Here is a 17466-nt window from a genome sequence, read left to right as displayed (position 1 = left end):
GTAAGTCACACCAAGTCATTACCTTCTGTGTTGAACCCTATACATAGATCCCATTGTCCTGAGGCTAAAATCCAAGAGAAGAAGGGCATGAAGGTAGTAGCTGAAAAGTTGGCTCTATAGTCAGACAGATCCAAATTTCAATCCCAGCTCTGCCCGTCCAACAGAGAGATCTTGGACAAGTTACCTACTATTTCTGGGCTGCAACCTCCTCAACCAAAAAAAAATGGGGGTAGTAAGAGTTCTTCCCTCCAGGGGCCATTGTGAAGATTAACTGAGCCAATGCAGAGATGCCAGGATGGCTCAGATGGTTAAGCATCTGAGCTCCCAGGGTCCTGGGATCAAGCCCTGCTGAGCAGGGACCCTGCCTCTCCCTCTCCCCCTGCTCATGCTCTCTCTCACTCTCTTGCTCTCTCTCTCTCTCTCTCTCAAATAAATGAATAAATTCTTTTAAAAAAATAAGCCAATGCAGATGGGAAAAGGGTGGTAAAGGGTCAGTCCCTGGGGGCTGCTCTTAATTTCCCTCCAGCCACATCCCCTGTCCTCACCTGGCTTGCTTCTGTTTAGAACTGTCCACAACTTCTCCAAGGTCCTTGTATGTGCTGCACTGTCTGGGCCTTTATAATGCCATTTCCCCTGCTTCCCACACTCCACTCACACACATACACATGTGCATACACATGCACATGTGTAACCAATTCCCACTCCTCCCTCAGGTCTCAATGGAAACTGCTCCCCCACTCCCTGTACTTGGGGTTGGGGCTCTGCTTCCTGCCTCATAAAAACCCTCAGAGCTCTTGCATGCTGGGCTCGGTAGCTCCTGGCAGGCAGGGACCACGTCTTCTGGATTCATCTCCAATTGCCAGCTCCTGGCACAGTGCCTGGAGCAGAACAGAGGTCCGGTAAATAATTGTGGAATGAATGAGTAAGTGAAAGAAGGAATTGCTGCCCAGGTAGGTCATCTCAATTGTGTGACTTGAGTCACCAACATCCCTGACCCACATGCAGGACTTTACATACATTCTTGTCAGATCCCATCTGCTGGAATTTAGCTCAACAATCCAGGCGGGAACAATGTTTGAATCTCAGTTCTACCATCCAACAGATTTGCTCCCCCTCAAAGCTCTGTGTCACTAGCAAATCTTATCAGCATGCCTATACATCTTCATCCAACTAGTGGATGAAAAGACAGACCACACTGGAGCAAGGACGAAATCCTGTGACTCAGCACTGCCAGCTGAAGAGCTAGCTTGTACTAAGCGCTTACTGTGTGCCAGGTGCCACAGGCAGCCCTCCACTTCCATTACCTTATTTAATCCTCATAAAAAATCCTGGGCATGGAAGCCATTATTACCTCCAGTCTACACACAAACGGTAGCTCAGACATCAGACTATGCTTCCCAGCCTCCCTTGCAGTTACAAATGGCCATGACTGGGGCACCTTGGTGGCTCAGTGGTTGAGCATCTGTCTTTGGCTCAGGATGTGATCCTGGGGTCCTGCGATTGAGTCCAGCATCAGGCTCTCCACGGGGAGTCTGCTTCTCCCTCTGCCTATGTCTCTGCCTCTCTCTCTATGTCTCTTATGAATGAATAAATAAAATCTTTTTTAAAAAAAGAAATGGGGACACCTGGGTGGCTCAGCGATTGAGCATCAAGGCATGATCCCGGCTCAGGGCATGATCCCGGATCCAGGGATTGAATCCACATAGGGCTCTCTGTGAGAAGCCCGCTTCTCCCTCTATGTCTCTGCCTCTCTCTGTGTGTCTCTCATGAATAAATAAATAAAATCTAAAATAAATTAAAAATAAAAAAAAAGAAATGGCCATGACTGAGGTCCAGCCAATGCAATGCAAGTCAAAGGGATAACATGTTGCCTCCAGGCTGTCCCGTAAAAACCTCCCATGGAAGTTCCTCCATGCTCTTTTCCCCTTCCTCTGGGTTGAAAGGCAATGACCCTGCACATGATCTCCAAAGGCATATATTGAAGATGGAAAAGCCTCCATTAGCCTGGGCCCCTGCATGATTGCATGGAGGAGGGTCACTCCACTAACCCACCCAGTACTGTTTCATGAGAAAATAAGATACGTCTGTTACTTTTGAACCATTATATAATTTGTTATAGCAGTTATCTTAACTAAGACAATAAGGTTTGGCATTAAAAAAAGAGAGAGAGAGGCTGAGGGACTTCAAGTAGCTTGTCTAAGGTTATACAAATATTTTGTGGCAAAGCAAGATCTATTCATGTCTGGCTTCAGCCATTGGACTCTGCTGCATCTCACTTCCACACTGGACCGACATCACCCCATACTCATCCCTGTCCCACTCAGCCCTTGCTCTGCCAAGTGGGAAAGAGAAACTGTTCTTTCCTGCTGTGTGGGACACCTAACTGGCTCAGAGTGTGCCAGTTTTCTAAAACAATCACTCCCAAACATCACTCTGATGGGGAAGAGACCCTCATTTAAAGGAGGACTCAGGTAAGCCTTCAGGAGGACACAACACCGTGACTCTCGGGCAGAAGGGACTTGGTTCTCAATTAGCACCTCGATTTTCTGGTCATGAAACCTGCCACAAGTTTTGGGCGGCCTAACTTGGGCAGCCTCTGCAAGTGAGCCCCAGACTGGTCTAAGTCTAGACACCATTATCAGAAAGGGGTTGGGCTTTCCAGACCCAGGTTCAGTCCTAGAGGGGTGCAGGGTCAGGAAAGAGCCAGCTCTATAATTTATGGGGCCTAGTGAAAAATGAAGATGCTGATCCTAGTTTAAAAATTATTAAGAATTTCAAGATAACAACAGCTAAGCATAGGGCCATTCGGAGTGTGGGGCCCTGTGTGGCTGTGTAGTTGGTATTCCTACAAAACCCGTGCTGGCTTAGTTCAAGTGAGGCTGCAGAGGCCAAAAGGTCTCAAGTCAGCAGAGGGTACCCCTCAGGGCAATGTCTAGACAGAGCTCAAGGCCCTGGCTAGAAAAACAGATGAGAGTGATGCCTGGGTGGCTCAGAATGGCTCATGAATAAATAAATAAAATCTTAAAATAAAAAAAAGAAAGAAAAAAGAAAAACAGGTGAGAGAGCCAAGCTGCATAAAGCATGGAACTGGTCTTAACTGCTAGCAAGATGCTGGGGCGAGCATCTTGCCAGCAGTGTGCCAGTTTTGGTGCCCCACACAGAGCAAAGCAGAGCAAGTGCAAGCATGCAGAGGCTACAGCCAGAGTAGGGGTAAGGATGGGCCTGCTGGTCCACCTAATACCCAGGGAGGTTATGGGAGCTGGTAGGGAGGGCCCTCATAGCCAAGCAGAGCCACCTCAGGGCTGATGGACAGACCAGGCTGTCCCCCAAAAAGGCAGGAATCCCCTTCAAAGTGGATAGAGAATCCTACCAAAAGCAATGTATCAGCCCCCAAGCTCTCTCAAGTGAGCAGTCTGAACAAGGGGTTTGATAACAGGACAGAGGATAGGGAGTCTGTGAGCTCCGGGAGAACTGAGGGCCCCAGGAAGCTGAAGACCAGACACTCATGTGACAGCAGCTTAAATCTGTTCTTTCATCTCTTCTGTCTCTGTGCTTTTATATTTTCTTTTATTTTCCTTTAATGTTTCAGTAAAGTTCCTTTTAAAAATCCCAACCCAGCTCCTCTGTGCTGAGTGAAAAAGGGGCAAGGAGAGGACAGAAAAGTTGGGTAAATGGAATTCTCTGGGGGGCGGGGTGACAGCTACCAGTCTGCTTGGAGATCTGAGGTTCTCACTAAGTTTTCACACCTGAAATGATGGGGTAGTGGCTGCCAGCTTACTGCCAAGTGAGATGGTCCTTTCATCTCAGCCTCAAGGGGTCATGGGAATCTTTGCCTTGGGCCCTACCAAAGTGCACAGGCTGTGTGGGTCCAAGGCTGAGAAGGAGGGACCCATCTCAAGGAGCCCTTTGCAAGCTGGGCTCCTCAGAGAAGCCTCCCCTGGCTCCCCAAAGTCACTGGCCAGTAGAACCCAAGCTCCCCCTGGAAAGAACTGCAAAAATCTTAATACTGGGCACAGATAAGGAAGCTGAAGCACAGAAGAGGGCGGAAACTGGCCTGATCACATAGTCTTTCAATGCTGGAGCCAGACTTCAGGTCGCTTGTGCCCTGTGCCACCAAGAAGGAGGCCAGAGGAAGGAGCAAGGCCTCTGTCTCAGATCCCAGTGATTGACAAGGGAAGGCTGCTGTGGCCTGGGGGTGCTCACTGGGTGGATGGACAGCAAAAGGCAGTTTCTCCCTTCAACGGTGCGAGACAATGGAATCTTGGCCAGACAGCCATTTGCTAAATTTGGATCAGAAGACTGTCTCCGATTAACCCTTCCATGTCTAAGCATTTGGGAGCCGGGTGTTCTCTATTCCTCACTCCTTCTGAAAAAACTAGAGCCTTGTTTCAGCGGCACTAGGACTGAAGGAAGGTTTTCCTTGGCTATCCCTGGTCTTAGAGATAGGGGAATTGGAGTGGCGGCAGTGGTGGCTACCCAAGGGTCACTTTGTACAGGTCACAGGCCAGAGTGAAAGCAGACAGAGGACAGAGTGGAATCCTGCACCTGGCCACATGAAAATAAGGTCACAGGGCAGGGGGAAGCCAGACTGTGGACCATGAGATAGCAAAAAGAGGGCATGGAGCCAGGGGAAAAAAAAAAGAGAAAAGAAATAAGGAATGGTGCCAGATGGTCAAAGGTTTGTGGGTCACAGAGAAATCAGGCCATAGAGGAGAGGGAAATCAGGCTTCAGACCAGACCAGTCACCTGTGATTCAGAAGGAAGGCAGCTGCACCTCCCAGGGAAACCAGGTTGCGGCCCAGGCCGCAGCGCCAGCCCTCCCTCCTCCGCGCCCCGGGCCCAGCCTCACTTGAGCTGCTGGGTGATGAGCTCCTCGTCGTTGAGGTAGCGCAGCCGCTCCTCCTCCACCAGGGTGCGCTGCCGCTGCAGCGGGTCCTCCTGCCGCCGCGCCGCCTCCGACACGCGCATGCTCAGCTCCGCCTCTGTGCCCTTGAGCAGTGCGCGCAGCGACTCCAGGTTTTGTAGCTGCGGGACGCAAAGGGACCGGTGGCCGAGGGTGGGAGGGGACCGAGGTGCTCGGCAGGCGAGGAGCCGGGAGGAGGCGGGCAGGGGACAACCCGATGCTGGGAGGGCTCCCCAGAAGAAGCGGCTGCTCGGCTGCGGCCGTGAGCCCCAGAGAAAGGGCGGTATAGGGGAGAGCAGAGGTCCAGGGCTAAATTCTGGGGAGGAAGAGGCGGGATAGTGGAGAGAAAAGGGCTAAATTGGGGCGTGCGGGACGTGCGGCTCCGTGGCTGTGGCCGTGAGCAGCGTGATGGTGCGGGGCGGAGGACAGGTCTCGGGCTGGGGAAATACACAGGCAGGAGAACCGGACGGGCGTATTTGGGGGGAGGCAAGAGGCAGCCCTCTGTAGGGCTGCGCCCACAGTGCGGCTGCGGCTTCGAGGCAAGACCGAAGCACTGGGGTTTCATAGAGAGTCCGTGGCCAGCGCAAGAACATTAACTTTACGCTCGAACCCAGTTCAAAGGCCGAGTTGGGGCAACGGCGCGCGGGTGGGTGAGATCCTACCCGTTGCCCAGATGGCAGCTCTCTGCCCCCTCTCCAGCTTGTCTCTGCTCATTATTCTCACCTGATGGGCCCCAGGGCCCTCTCGAGGAGCGGGCACAGCGATGCCAGGCTCCTGACTGGTGGGACCATCTGCCAGGCGGGGCAGGCCGTGGGGGGGGGACGGGACTGCGGACTCGGGAAGGGGTAGTGGAGGGGGTGCAGGGGGAGGGCTTCCGCCCGACGGAAGAGAGGGAGGGGAGAAAGAATGCTGGGCAACAGGGAATCGGGACTGCCCTGAGGGATACTGGGGGGCGGGGGGGATGAGAAGGGGCTCAATGGGGTGGACTGGAGCTCCAGGAGAACGGTGAGTATTCAGGAAAGGGGAAGGAGGGCGCAGTGAGGGGAACCAGGGCGAGCGGTGGGGCTTGGTGAGAGAGCAGAGATTCCGCCAGCAAGCGGGAGCTCGAGGAAGGGTCGGGGGAGAAAGCGCTCGCAGAGGGGCCCAGTGAACCTCCAGGGGCATCTGCGCAGCGCGAGTGGGAGTGGGTGGGTTCCGTCCCGGAGGGGCTGGAGGGGGCGGGGCACGGGGCGAGGCCCGGGAGCGCGCAGTACCTGGAGCTTTCGCAACTGCTGAAGCTGGCTGCGCAGGTCACTGGTGCTGTTCTGCAGGCCACGCAGGTGCAGCTGCATCTGCAAACGGCTGATGGAGGTGGGCTGCCCCGCAGGTGTGCTGGCTGAAGGCGGGGGAGGGCCGGACACTGGGGTGGCGCCGCTGCTCCGGCTGCCTGACCCACAGGCTGCAGAGAGGGACCACGAGGATGGGAGAAAGGCAACAAAGCTTGAGCCTGCAAGGGGCCCGGACAAGGTCCCTCCCACCCCTGATACTCAGGGTAGCGGTAGAAGCACATGGCTCTGACTCCCTGCCCCAGTTAGTGGGCCAGCCCTTCTATGGGGAGCAAAGCACCAGGGCAAATCCACCTGGGGCGAAGGTAACTGCTTATTGATCCTCTGAAGCCCACTGATGTATCTGATGGTTTAATTCCCACTTTACAGATTAGTAATCTGAGGTTCAGAGAGGGCAGGTACCTGTGGGGGAGGGGCAAAGGGCCACTCACGTGCTGAGGGGGTGCCTGCTCCATTGGAACCTTCAATCTTCTCGCTGTGGCACAGGGAAAAGATGGCCATCAGAGGGGCCAGGCTGACCCCAGACCATCAAAGCTGGGTGAGACTTTTAACATAATCTCCTCCAGTCCCCTGATGTCACGATGGAGTCCCAGAGAAGGGAAAGGGCTCACCCAGAGTCACACACTGAAACATTGGCAGAGCTGGGCCGGGTGCCCCTGCTGCCCACTCTTCCTTCCTCTCACCCCAACCATAGGCCCTGACTGTAGTATTGAGATAGGAATTTTACCTGGGGGTCTCAGGCTCTGAGCCTCGTAGTAGGGCACTCTGTACCAGGCCTGTGAGGCTGGCAATCTGCTTCTCCATGGCCTCCATGCGCTCCCTGGAGAGGACGGTGGCTTTAAGCAACCCCTTCTCTGGGCTTGGGGTCCCTCTTACCTAGCCCCCTCATTCTGAAGATTGATAATTAGAGGAAATACCGTTCCCTCCCCAGCCACCAGCACACAGACAATGCAAAAGGCCCCAAGGCCAAAGGTTCAAGCCCACAGTCCCCCTTCTAATACTGGTAAGGCTCCTTTCCATCTAACAGTCACCCCCTCCCTTGCCAGCCCCATCTCTCACTACTGGCTCCCTAATGGCCCCACCCAGGCCTCTCTGTGCCTCTACACATGTTTTCCCCCTTCCTGGCATTTCCCCCCCCCCACCTCCTCCCTGAAGCCATCCCAGAGCCCCAAAAGCTTTAAGGAATCCCTCCTCCCACACCACCTATTTACCCTCCCAAGGGAAGTGTAAGTATTTCTTAATGTGTCACCCCCACTAGACAAGGCAGGAACCAGGTTTGCCCAACGTGGCATCCACAGTGCCCAGTGCAGTGCCTGGCACACAAGCCACAAGAGAGCTGTGTGAATGTGAATTGCTTCTCCTCATCTCTCAGCAGCACTGCCTGAAGACAGAAGAGGATAGGTCAATGCTCTGGTTACCTCCTCCAGCCCTGCACCCTTAGGACGGAGCTGAATAATGGGCAAGAGTTCCCAGCTTGGAGGCTACCTAATAGCAGGTGCTTCTCTCCCCATCCCTATTTCTTACCAGCACCCCCTCCCCAGTGGACTTCAGCTGACCGTGTGCTGGACAGCTCTCGTGGCTGCAAACTCTGAGCAGGAAAAGCACTAGAATGCTGGTTCAACCTCAATTTTAGTTAGAGAAACTGAGGTTCAGGGAACGGATGCAAACCCAGGTCTCCAGAAATCTTGTCTGAGGCCCTTTCATCCAACCCCCAGGTCTTGCAGCAGGAAGGAAAAAGGCATGTCCATCTCTCCAGTGCCTTCCCTGCCATATCCAAAGTACTCCCGTGAACCCTCAAGAGTGCTACCGGCCTACAAAGGACTCTGGGGCCTCACAGTCCAGTACACAACCCTGCCACAGCCTCTGCAGAGTCCCCTCTCCCCACCCCATCCCCAACAACCCTAAGGCCTCGTGAGCGACCCTCACCTGGTCTCCGTGTCCTTGGCTGGCACTGGCGGCCCAAACCCAACGAGCGGGCGCTCCCCAGGCCCGGGGAAGAGCTCGGGCGGGGGAGCTCCGGCCGTCGAGGAGCCCCCCGTGCTGCGGGTCTTGCCTCCCGGGCTCTCTGCGAAGACCGACGAGGAGCCCGAGTCTTTGCGGAAAGACTGGCGCACCGGCGAGCCGCGGCTGGGCGGCCCCGAGTAGGGGCTGTGAGGAGGCTGGGGGCCCCCGGGGGGCGCCGCCACGTCGGCCAGCTTCTGCGGCGACGAGGGCGGCAGGCGGAAGCCGTAGCCGTCGCCGTAGAGTGGGCCTCCGCCCGCCGCCTTGTACAGCGAGTCCTCCAGGTCGGACTGCAGCGCGGCGGCCGAGTAGGTGCTGAGCGAGCGCACCGAGCCGCGCTTGTAGAGGCCGCTGGCGCCCGGGTAGGCGAACGGGTCGCCGGCGGCCGCGGCCAGGCTCAGGCGGCCCTCGTGGAGCAACCCGTAGGGGTCGGCGTAGAGGCCCTCGCCCTTCACCAGCACCATGCCGCCCGCCTTGCCTGCCAGGTCCTCGTCCGGCTTCACGTCGCGCCGCTCCAGGATGGCGCTGGGGCTGGGGCTGACGCCCTGGGCGGCGGGGGCGCCCCCCAGCCGTTCGGCCGCGTGGTGCACCGGGCTGCCAGCGTAGGAGGGCGGGCGCCCCCCGGCGTAGGACAGGCGCGAGCGCGACGGCGAGCCGGACTGCAGCCCCGATGGGAGCCCCGACGGGAGCCCCGACGGGAGCCCGGATGGCAGCCCGGACGGCAGCCCGGACGGCAGCCCCGGGGGCGGAGAGCTGGACGCCAGGTGCGGCGCCGGCGACAGGTTGTTGAGACGCCGTGTGGGCGACGACTCCCGCGAGGCATACACCATCTCTCTCTGTGCAAAAGACAGCCCCCAGAACCCCACAAGGTTGGTCACAAAGGGGATCCATTGCACCTTGCTTAAGGAGCCAGCATCTTCCCCCTGGCTCTTAGGAAGTCCCTTCTATTCTCTGCCTTCCCTTGCTCTTGCTGCATTTAGGCCCCTTACCCATCAGGGCCTCCAGCATGGAGGAAGAAGTGGCAGATGGAGAGGCTCTAAAGGGGCAACCGGCGGCCCACCCTTTGGTGAGGGCTGGGGAAGCAAGAAGGGAAGCAGTGGTTCCTGATAGAGGCCTCCTACAATACCTAGAGGTCTGGGGGGTGGGGGGGAATCCTAAATGGATAGGAGGGCAGCATGCAGATGAGGGGAGGGACCCCTCCATGAGCACAATTAGTAGAAGCCATACTCTGCTTCAGCATCTATGTTCCCTGCTCCAAAAACTGGCCCTGATCCCTGTTGACAAGTAACTAGACTCTTGGACCCCATTTGCACAGCCTCCCCAATGCCCTAGGGGAATCCCAAGCCATACCCGGAGGTCCCCGTTGGTAAGATGTGAGCCAGGGAAAGCGGCGTAAAGAGGCTCCTTCCTATAGATCTTGATAATACTTCGGTCCTGGATGTCCCTGAGGGGAAGGGGAAAATGAAATGGGTCACCATCCCTCAGCCCTGCGATAAGGAGACGTAGCTACTATAGGAAGAGGGAAGAGGGGTGGCAAGAAGGGCCAAGAGCCCCAACCTCTTCCTAGCTTCTTCTCAGTGCCTCAGACTGCCTGCCACCAACACACAGCGAGAGGCCTCCACCTCGCCCACCCCCTCGGCCTCAGGAGCCAATGTCAGGTTAGCTCAAGCCAAAATCAGCCAACAGGGATGGATGATTTAGAGAGGACAGGGCAGGAGGGTGGGGGGTAGGGAATGACGGGGAAGGAGAGAGGAAGGGCTGAGGTTGGGTCAGGAGGGGGCTGGAGAGGGAAAGGCCTGCGGAGTGGAGACCCCCTCGCAGGAGGAGCCTGGGGAAGCCCACCCCTCCCCGGGGCCACGCCCACCGGACGTCTTCCAGCTCGTAGAAGACGTTGCGAGCCTCGTCCTTGATGAGAATGGCGGTGTTGGGCGACTTCAGCATGCCCATGGTGAGCTTCTGCGGGAACATGTGCGCGATGAGCGCGTGTAGCGTGTCCAGGCTGCTGACCTCGTGCGTGATGTGCACGCGCCGAGTCTCCTCCCCGAACTGCAGGAACAGCACCCCTGCGAAGGAGATGCCACCTTCGCTGTCAGAGCCGCTGCCGCCACCGCCACCGCCACTACCGCCACCACCACGCCGGCCAGGAGAGCGAGGGGGACCTTCGGGAGCCGCGCTGGTCCTGCAGAGGCAGGGTCTGAGGCCCGACGCGGCCCCGGAATGCAGGTGCACCCAGGCACTCCTCATGCCGACGTCCCCTCAAGCCACCTCCTCAACTCCAGGCAGGTAGGAGCCTGGACGAGGAAACGGAACTGGGGACAGGAGCAGGTGCGGCAGAAACAGAGGCAGTCGTTGCGAGGGGGAGAGAGGTGAGCAAGAGGGGGATGAGGCAAGGGGAGGCTGCTGAAAGGAGTGAGGGAGAGAGGAGGCCAGGAGAGAAAGGGATAGGGCAGGGGCTGCTGAGGGAGGGCAGGGGTAGGAGAGAGGAGGGCTGGGAAGATAAGCTGAGGAGGGAGAGGCCCCAAGGGGAGGAGACTGCTGGGGGCGGGGGTGGGCAGGGAGGTGGGAATGAGGTGCTGGAAGAGAGCCAGGGGTTCGTTGAAGGAGAGCTGGAGTGGTGAAGAGGGTTCCAGAGTGAGCCAAGCAGAAGGAGGGGCCGTGGCCAGGAGGAAGGTGGACCAGGCGAGCAGTACCTGGTGAGCGCAGCTTGGTCTGGCTGGCTGAGCGGGAGAGGGGCAGGCTCTGTCGGAAGCGGTTCATCCTACTGAAGCCCAGGGGCAGCTCCGCCTCCGACATGGTCTCCAGCGACTCAGCCGAGGCGTATGACAGCTTGGCTGCCTGGTCTGCCAGCCCCGGCTGGGCTCCCTGAGTGTGGCGTGAGCTGCGGGTCTGCAGGGGCAGGGCAGGATGAGAGGAGTCAAATGGGAGCCCCTCTGCTCAGCCCATTGCCTCTATCCAGGCCCAGGGAGCCCCTGCCAGCCAGTGTCTCTCTCTCTCTCTCTCTCTCTCTCTCTCTCTCTCACACACACACACACACACACACACACACACACACACACACACACGGGTCTCGGGTCTCCTGGATTCCAGACTTGCTGTGTGGCTACAGGAGAGTTCCCCAACCCTTTAGGGCTTTGGCCTCCCTGGGACACCCAGCAGGTAAGGAGTGGGCAAAGGCCTCAGGCACCCTGGGAAGCCAGACAAGAAACCATCTGAGCAGGAGCCAGGGCACGCCTGCTATTTTAAGCTTCCAAAGAACAACAACAACACAAATTTGTCACTGAGGTGAGCAGCAGAATCGTTGCGCAAATTGGGGCATTAGTTCCAGACATTAATTAAGCGGCGGGTTTGAGCGGCGAATTTATCCTTTGTGGAGTTCAGAGGGTTGGGTGGGGGCAGGAAGCAGGGCCCAGTGGAAGCAAAGAGAACTAACCCAGCTCAGGGAGGCATGGGCCCTTAGAGAGGAGCGCAAAGTCTTTGACTTAGGGTGACTAGGAGAACCATCCCGAAGCTGGTTTCAAACAGACTCTACCTACTACATGCAATGCGCATGCTAAGCCTGGTATGATCCGTGTGAGCACCCGGCATATGTGTCTGACCTCAGCCCCTCTCTGCAAGGCACATGCTGCCCACAGCCAACTGGCCTGGCTTGCCTCCTAGAAAGGCCTACCCCAGTACCCAGCGTGGCAGCCCCTTGCCCTGAAGCTACAGCCAAGGGTGATATATGGCTGGGGCTAGGGAGGAGTGTCACTCAGGGACAGTCCCCTGCCCTGAGGACAGCTTGATCACTCTCTCCTTGAGGGAGGGGTCACCATCATTTCAGTTACACTTTAAGACTACTTTTGGCCGTGACTGGGGCCACAGCTCCCGCCATTCTGCCCCAGCCCCTTCCCTTAAACCTGGATGCTGTCAGATACTCTTGCATTTCAGGGAGAAGATACTAAGTCAGATCTGTTTTATGTGCATTCTATGTTATGTGCAATATATACATATATGGATTATATATGCATATATTATCAAGAAAAAAAATCATGTCGCCCAATTGTACTTTTCTATAAAACACGTTGCCTATTTTTAACAACAAATCCCTTGACTCCATTAACATTGGTGAAGTCGGGGTTGAGACAGAGCTTTCTCTTTTACACATTTCTTTGCTGGGTGAATTTCACACAATCAGAATATATCACTTTTATAATAAAAATAAAGTAAAAGTATCTCTAAAAAGGAATCATTTATTCTCCTCAGCTCTTTCCTTCCCCAAATCCTGATTAGCCCCTAATTAATCTCCATCTTCATATTAACTCAATTTAATGTTCCAATTGGATTAGCACTCTAGAAAAGAGAGAGCATCTTCCTCTGATGGGCAATGTGCCCAGCCGTCCCCAATGTGGCCTTGAAGAATTGGGGATGCAGAAGGTCAGATTTAGAGACCTCAGGGGGGCCAGTCCCAAGCACAATGCCTTGACCAGTGAGTGGGTATGGGTCTGGGGAGGAGGGAGGCAGTGTGGGAAGGAGGCCCAAGTGGAGAGTGTCTGTGCCCAGACTCTGGACTCTGTGGCTCAGCTCTAGGTTGATCACCAGTGCCAGCCGGTGCCCCCTTCTCTCACCTTCAGCCCTGAAGCAGGCCTGGTCTGGTGATCATGAGGTTGCCAGGCAACTGGAAGGCCAGTGGTTGCCAGGCGGATGTGGATGAAGGGCTACAGAATTCAGGCAGAATGAAGCAGCTAGCAGGGAATGAAGGGGGTGGTCACAGTGCTGGGGGACACAAGTGAGGTGCCAGTAAGAAGATAGAACAGGGGCCAGAATGAAGGGGGGTGGGCAAGGATCCTCAGAGCTGCTGGCTGCAGAAGAGGCAGGACCCTGTCCAGGCAATCCAGGGAGAAGAGTTGCCCACATTCCTGCCCTGCTAGCACTGGTCTCCATCCTGGCCCTCTGCGCACCTTTCCATTCTCACAGCCTTTGTAGAAAACCCTCTTGAGAAGAGAGAAAGCCCATTAGCACTTCTCTCCAAGTCCTGGGCTGAGTCAACAGGGCAGAAAAAAGTGAGACATCCAGGGCTTCCTGTCTATGAGGGAGATGGCAAGAGAATAAAACGGTAATCCAAGCAGAGCTCTCCAAAGATAGGAGGGGGCTGCTGTGCGTGGCAGTGCGCAAGGAGGCTGCTGTGGGCAGCAGTGCGCGCCTGGCACTGGAGGTATTCCAGCGAGGAGCCGATGACTCCTGGCCGGAGATCAGGCCGAGGGAACCTTGAGTGGGAACAGTCAGACTAGGATCTGAGGTTCCCAAAGGCTGTCCATAGGGGGACAGAAACCCTTGGGAACTTTTAAAAATGTTCTTTCCGGGACCCCACATTTACTGAATCCAAATCTCTGGGGCGTAGGGCCTGGTGTTCAAGATTTCTGACAAGTTCTCAAGGTGATTCTGATTTGGGAATCAAGTCAGTGTCTGTGATTCTAACAGCCCATGCAGTAAGCTACCATGTCAGGCTCACCATGAGCCAGGCACTGTGTTTAGGACGTGCAGTACCTCTTCTATCTTTACAACAACCCCATGATGCAGATATTATTGTTCCACTTTACAGAGGAGAAACTGAGGCCCAGGGGATTATGAAATTTGCCCCAGGTCACCCAGCTAGTTAGTAGCAGACTGGAACTCACCACCAGCCTCTGGGACCCATGCAATGAACCATTACATTCTACTGCTTCCTCCCAAAAAGGTTGTGTGCCTGACATAATGAGTCTATGATTCTGTGATTTCTCTGATGCAAGGACTTCTCTCTGCGAGCACGCTCGCAAATAAGATGCTTGGTGCAGGATGGCACCTGGGGTGTTGGGGATAGAAGGCTTCCACCATGTCACGATGCCTGGGAGTTGGAGGGCTGGAGACTCTGGGACACAGTGGCAGCCTAATTTGGCTCAGTTCTGAGCCTGGGATGCCAGGGAAAGTAGGGAAGGCACCTGAGGGTGTTCCCCCAGGGTTCAGCGGGATGCCCTCGAAGAAGAGGAGAGAGCTTTCCGGCTGTGGACAGCCCAAACTGTCCAGGGGAGGCAGGAAGGCACTCATTCCTGAGCTCAGCCTTCCATGTGGGCAACAGGTTTGGGGTTCAAGGCTGTGAGTCTCTTGCCTGGCACTGACCAGCTCACCAAAGGGCCAAAGTAAGAAGGGGATGAGGGGCCCATCATAGTCACAAGACCTCCCTGGCAGATGAAGGCTGAATTCAGAGAAGAGGGCCCTCCACCAGATCATGGGATCCAGGTCCCTACCTTGGAGCCAGCAGTGTCTCCAGGTGGGAGTAAATGTGAGGCAGCCTCTCTCATTCCAAAATGCCCCTCCCAGTCTGGGAAAGCCTAAGTACTCCAGCCCAGATCCCCAGCAGAGGTGGCCCAAACTCCCACTCTGGATCCTCGAGCCCCTGGCAGGCAAGCCCAGACTCTCTCAAAAGCAGCAGCCACAGCCTGCAGCCCCAAAGCCCACCACCCACACCAGAAGGTCCCGTGCAGACGCACACCCCTGTGCAAAGCATGTGCAGGGAGGGCCAGGGGCAGGAGGGCACATGCAGTGGTCACGGAAGCAGAAGCACACGCACTGACCTTGAAACTCCAGTAGTTTGGCTGCTGATGGAAATAAGAGAAGACATGGTTATGCAGGGAGGGGGCCACAAGGGGAGAGAAGGGGCAGAAATGGGTTAGAGACCCTCTGAGCTCAGCACTCAGCCCTGGGAGGAGGGCCCTCCGCCCTCCCAGGAGCAGGAAGGAAGCAGTGTCTGGTACATCCCATCCTCTACTGAGACCCAGGCGAGACCTGAGTGGGCTCCAGGCTCACTGGTGGGGACAAGGGAGAGCCATTCCAGATGTTCACAAGCCACACATTCTAGTCATGGTAACTCAGAGAGTTACAGGTAGGAAAGGTGCCAAAGGCCATGATATGGGGAACCCATGAGACACGGGCAGAGATGAATCGGAGCTGTGGGGTCAGAGAAGGGGCATCTGGTTGTGACGGGCCAGGGGAAACTTCCCAGAAAAGGTGACATCTGGGCTGGGTCTTGAAAACTGAGCAGCTGGAGATTGAGAGGAAAGGTGCACTGAGCAGAGGGGACAGTGCGGCAAGTGCCCAGGGGCAGGGTGCACTGAGCAGAGGGGACAGTGCGGCAAGTGCCCAGGGGCAGGGTGCACTGAGCAGAGGGGACAGTGCGGCAAGTGCCCAGGGGCAGGCAGGCAGAGATTGTGTTGAGGGAAGAGTCACCAGGCCAGTCTGGCTGGGCTGCAGGCTCTGGGAAGGTAGCGGATTGAGCCGCGAAGAGGGACTGAGGCCAGCTGGGTGGGCTTCGATTTGGACTTGACAAGGTGGACAGGCAGAAAGCATCTGAGCGAAGCTCCAGTGAGGTCATTGCAGGAGTCCAGGGGGGTCAAAATGGGAGGGAGAGAGGGGATGAGGGAGGCTAGGGGCCAAGGCCAGGGCAGGGAGGCCTGTGTACCATGATGGGCCGGGATTACAGAGCCAAGTGGACAGCTACCAGTCACTTCACAGTACTGGGCAATGAATGCGATGCCATGAGGAACAAGGGGAGCTGTAGCGACTGGGAGTGTGGGCAACGTCCTGTAGCCAGATAGACGAAAGAGGAAGACTCCTTGTACCCCTAGAGTAGGGCACCTGAGGTTCCTCCTCATTCACAATAACCTAGGGTCACCCTGTCTTCCCTAGAGACCAGAAGGCCCTTCCAGATGGCTAAGGACAAGGAAGGAGGCCCAGAGGATGGACTGGTTCTTGGCAAAGCTGAAGGCACCCTGCTGACCGGTGCCAGCCTCAGCAGGAAGACAGAGGCAGCAGATGGCCTGGCACTGGGGTGCCTGGCACAAGCAGACAAAATTCCCAGGCCTCAGAGCCACAAGCAGAGAAGAGGGACAATGAGGGTCCCTGATAGGGGAAGGACATCACAGAGGGGCATCCTGTGCCACCTGAATGCCTTTCAGAGGCAGAGAGCAGTTGGACAGGGGCTGAGTTGAAGGGCACAGCTGGGATGGAGGCTTTACCTGAGTTAGAGCTTTAGGGTGGGGGTGATGCCAGGCTTGGGCTGGGATGAAGAGGTTCACTCACCAGGGCCATCCCCATCTGAGCTACATTCCCACCTCTTTCCCCAGCATTGGCTCCAAGAAGATAGACTTGTGCCAAGCAAGGGAAGGGGACTGAAAGTCTGTGCTCCGGTCAAGGCCTAGAACAATCTATGGACACATGCCGTTCCCATGGGTGCCAGGGGATGCCCACAGGTGCTGAGGGGAGGAGAGGCAAGAGGCTGGAATGTCTGCCTGCGGCCATGGGAAGGGAGGGGTGGCAGAGGGAGTGGACACGTTGGGGGCAGACAGAGCCAGGCAGAGGGCATGGGAAGGTTTATGATAAGAGTCGTGTCTGCAGCCCCGGCAGTGATGGACGGCTCTGCAGAGAAGGCCACTGTCCCTCATCTACCACCACCATTACGCAGTGTACACACAGGCCACCCACCGTGCCCAAAACACACAGACCCCATGCCGCCGAGCTGAGCACAGACTCTCAGACATCCTCAGCTAAGGACATCGCCAGAGATACACCCAGAGCAACAAAAACACACTCACAAAGGGACACAAGCACTTGGAGAGAAGCCTCCATTGTTGTTCAGAAACAACCCCAGAAACTTGGAGACAAAGATTTTCATACAGAGACCAGCCCCACACAGACACAAACATGCATCCCTCCCACCAGACCCTGACTTGCTCACATACACTCAACTCCACTCACAGAAACACAGAGGCACCAGTACCATTCACCTGCACTCTAGCCTCCCCCAGAATCACAGAAACACACAGAGACATGGATACCATTCACACATGTACGCACACACACACCTCAGCTGCAGAAACACGTAAAACAGTACCCACACAGTATATACATGTACAAAGAGAAAATCCCTCCTCCCACAACTAGCCAGGTCACAGAGCCTCTGGCCACCTCGGCCACCGTCCCAGGCTTATGACACCCCAGACATCATGGGTTAGGTAGGTTAACTCCTGATCCAAGAGACAGAAAATGTCCCACCCAGACCCAGCCCCCAGTGCCAACACATCAGACTCAGTATGTCGAAGCCACCTTGCACCACTGGGGCCTGGCCACAGCCACACGGGCCTGCCTCAGACTCCCAAGACTGGGCACATCCATGGAGCAGTTAGACCTGGAAGGGAGGGGTCACTAGCTGGGGACAGGAGAGAGGAC

General features: G+C 56.2%; 1 protein-coding gene across 22 annotated transcripts in view; it reads right to left on the bottom strand.

Moving 5' to 3' along the window:
• The window catches only part of SRCIN1 (SRC kinase signaling inhibitor 1), a 69593-nt gene that overhangs the window by 17581 nt on the left and 34546 nt on the right, over positions 1-17466 (bottom strand). For 13 of the 22 annotated variants that reach the window (XM_049114752.1, XM_049114754.1, XM_049114751.1 and 10 more), the window contains 9 exons: positions 14817-14840; positions 10920-11115; positions 10094-10292; positions 9580-9673; positions 8155-9065; positions 6956-7048; positions 6660-6703; positions 6157-6341; positions 4850-5025 (listed from right to left, as the gene is read on the bottom strand). In XM_049114752.1, coding sequence (XP_048970709.1) covers positions 4850-5025; positions 6157-6341; positions 6660-6703; positions 6956-7048; positions 8155-9065; positions 9580-9673; positions 10094-10292; positions 10920-11115; positions 14817-14840 — 1922 coding nt within the window. Of the gene's footprint in view, positions 1-4849; positions 5026-6156; positions 6342-6659; positions 6704-6955; positions 7049-8154; positions 9066-9579; positions 9674-10093; positions 10293-10919; positions 11116-12833; positions 12976-14816; positions 14841-17466 lie in introns of those variants that run through there. The other 9 variants (XM_049114743.1, XM_049114748.1, XM_025439634.3 and 6 more) reach the window with 3 other exon arrangements.

Source organism: Canis lupus, chromosome 9 (assembly GCF_003254725.2).
Source record: "Canis lupus dingo isolate Sandy chromosome 9, ASM325472v2, whole genome shotgun sequence".
In the NCBI taxonomy this organism is placed as follows: Eukaryota; Metazoa; Chordata; class Mammalia; order Carnivora; family Canidae; genus Canis; species Canis lupus.
The sequence above is the reverse complement of the archived record's forward strand: the minus strand, read 5'-3'. Positions and strand labels throughout refer to the sequence as shown.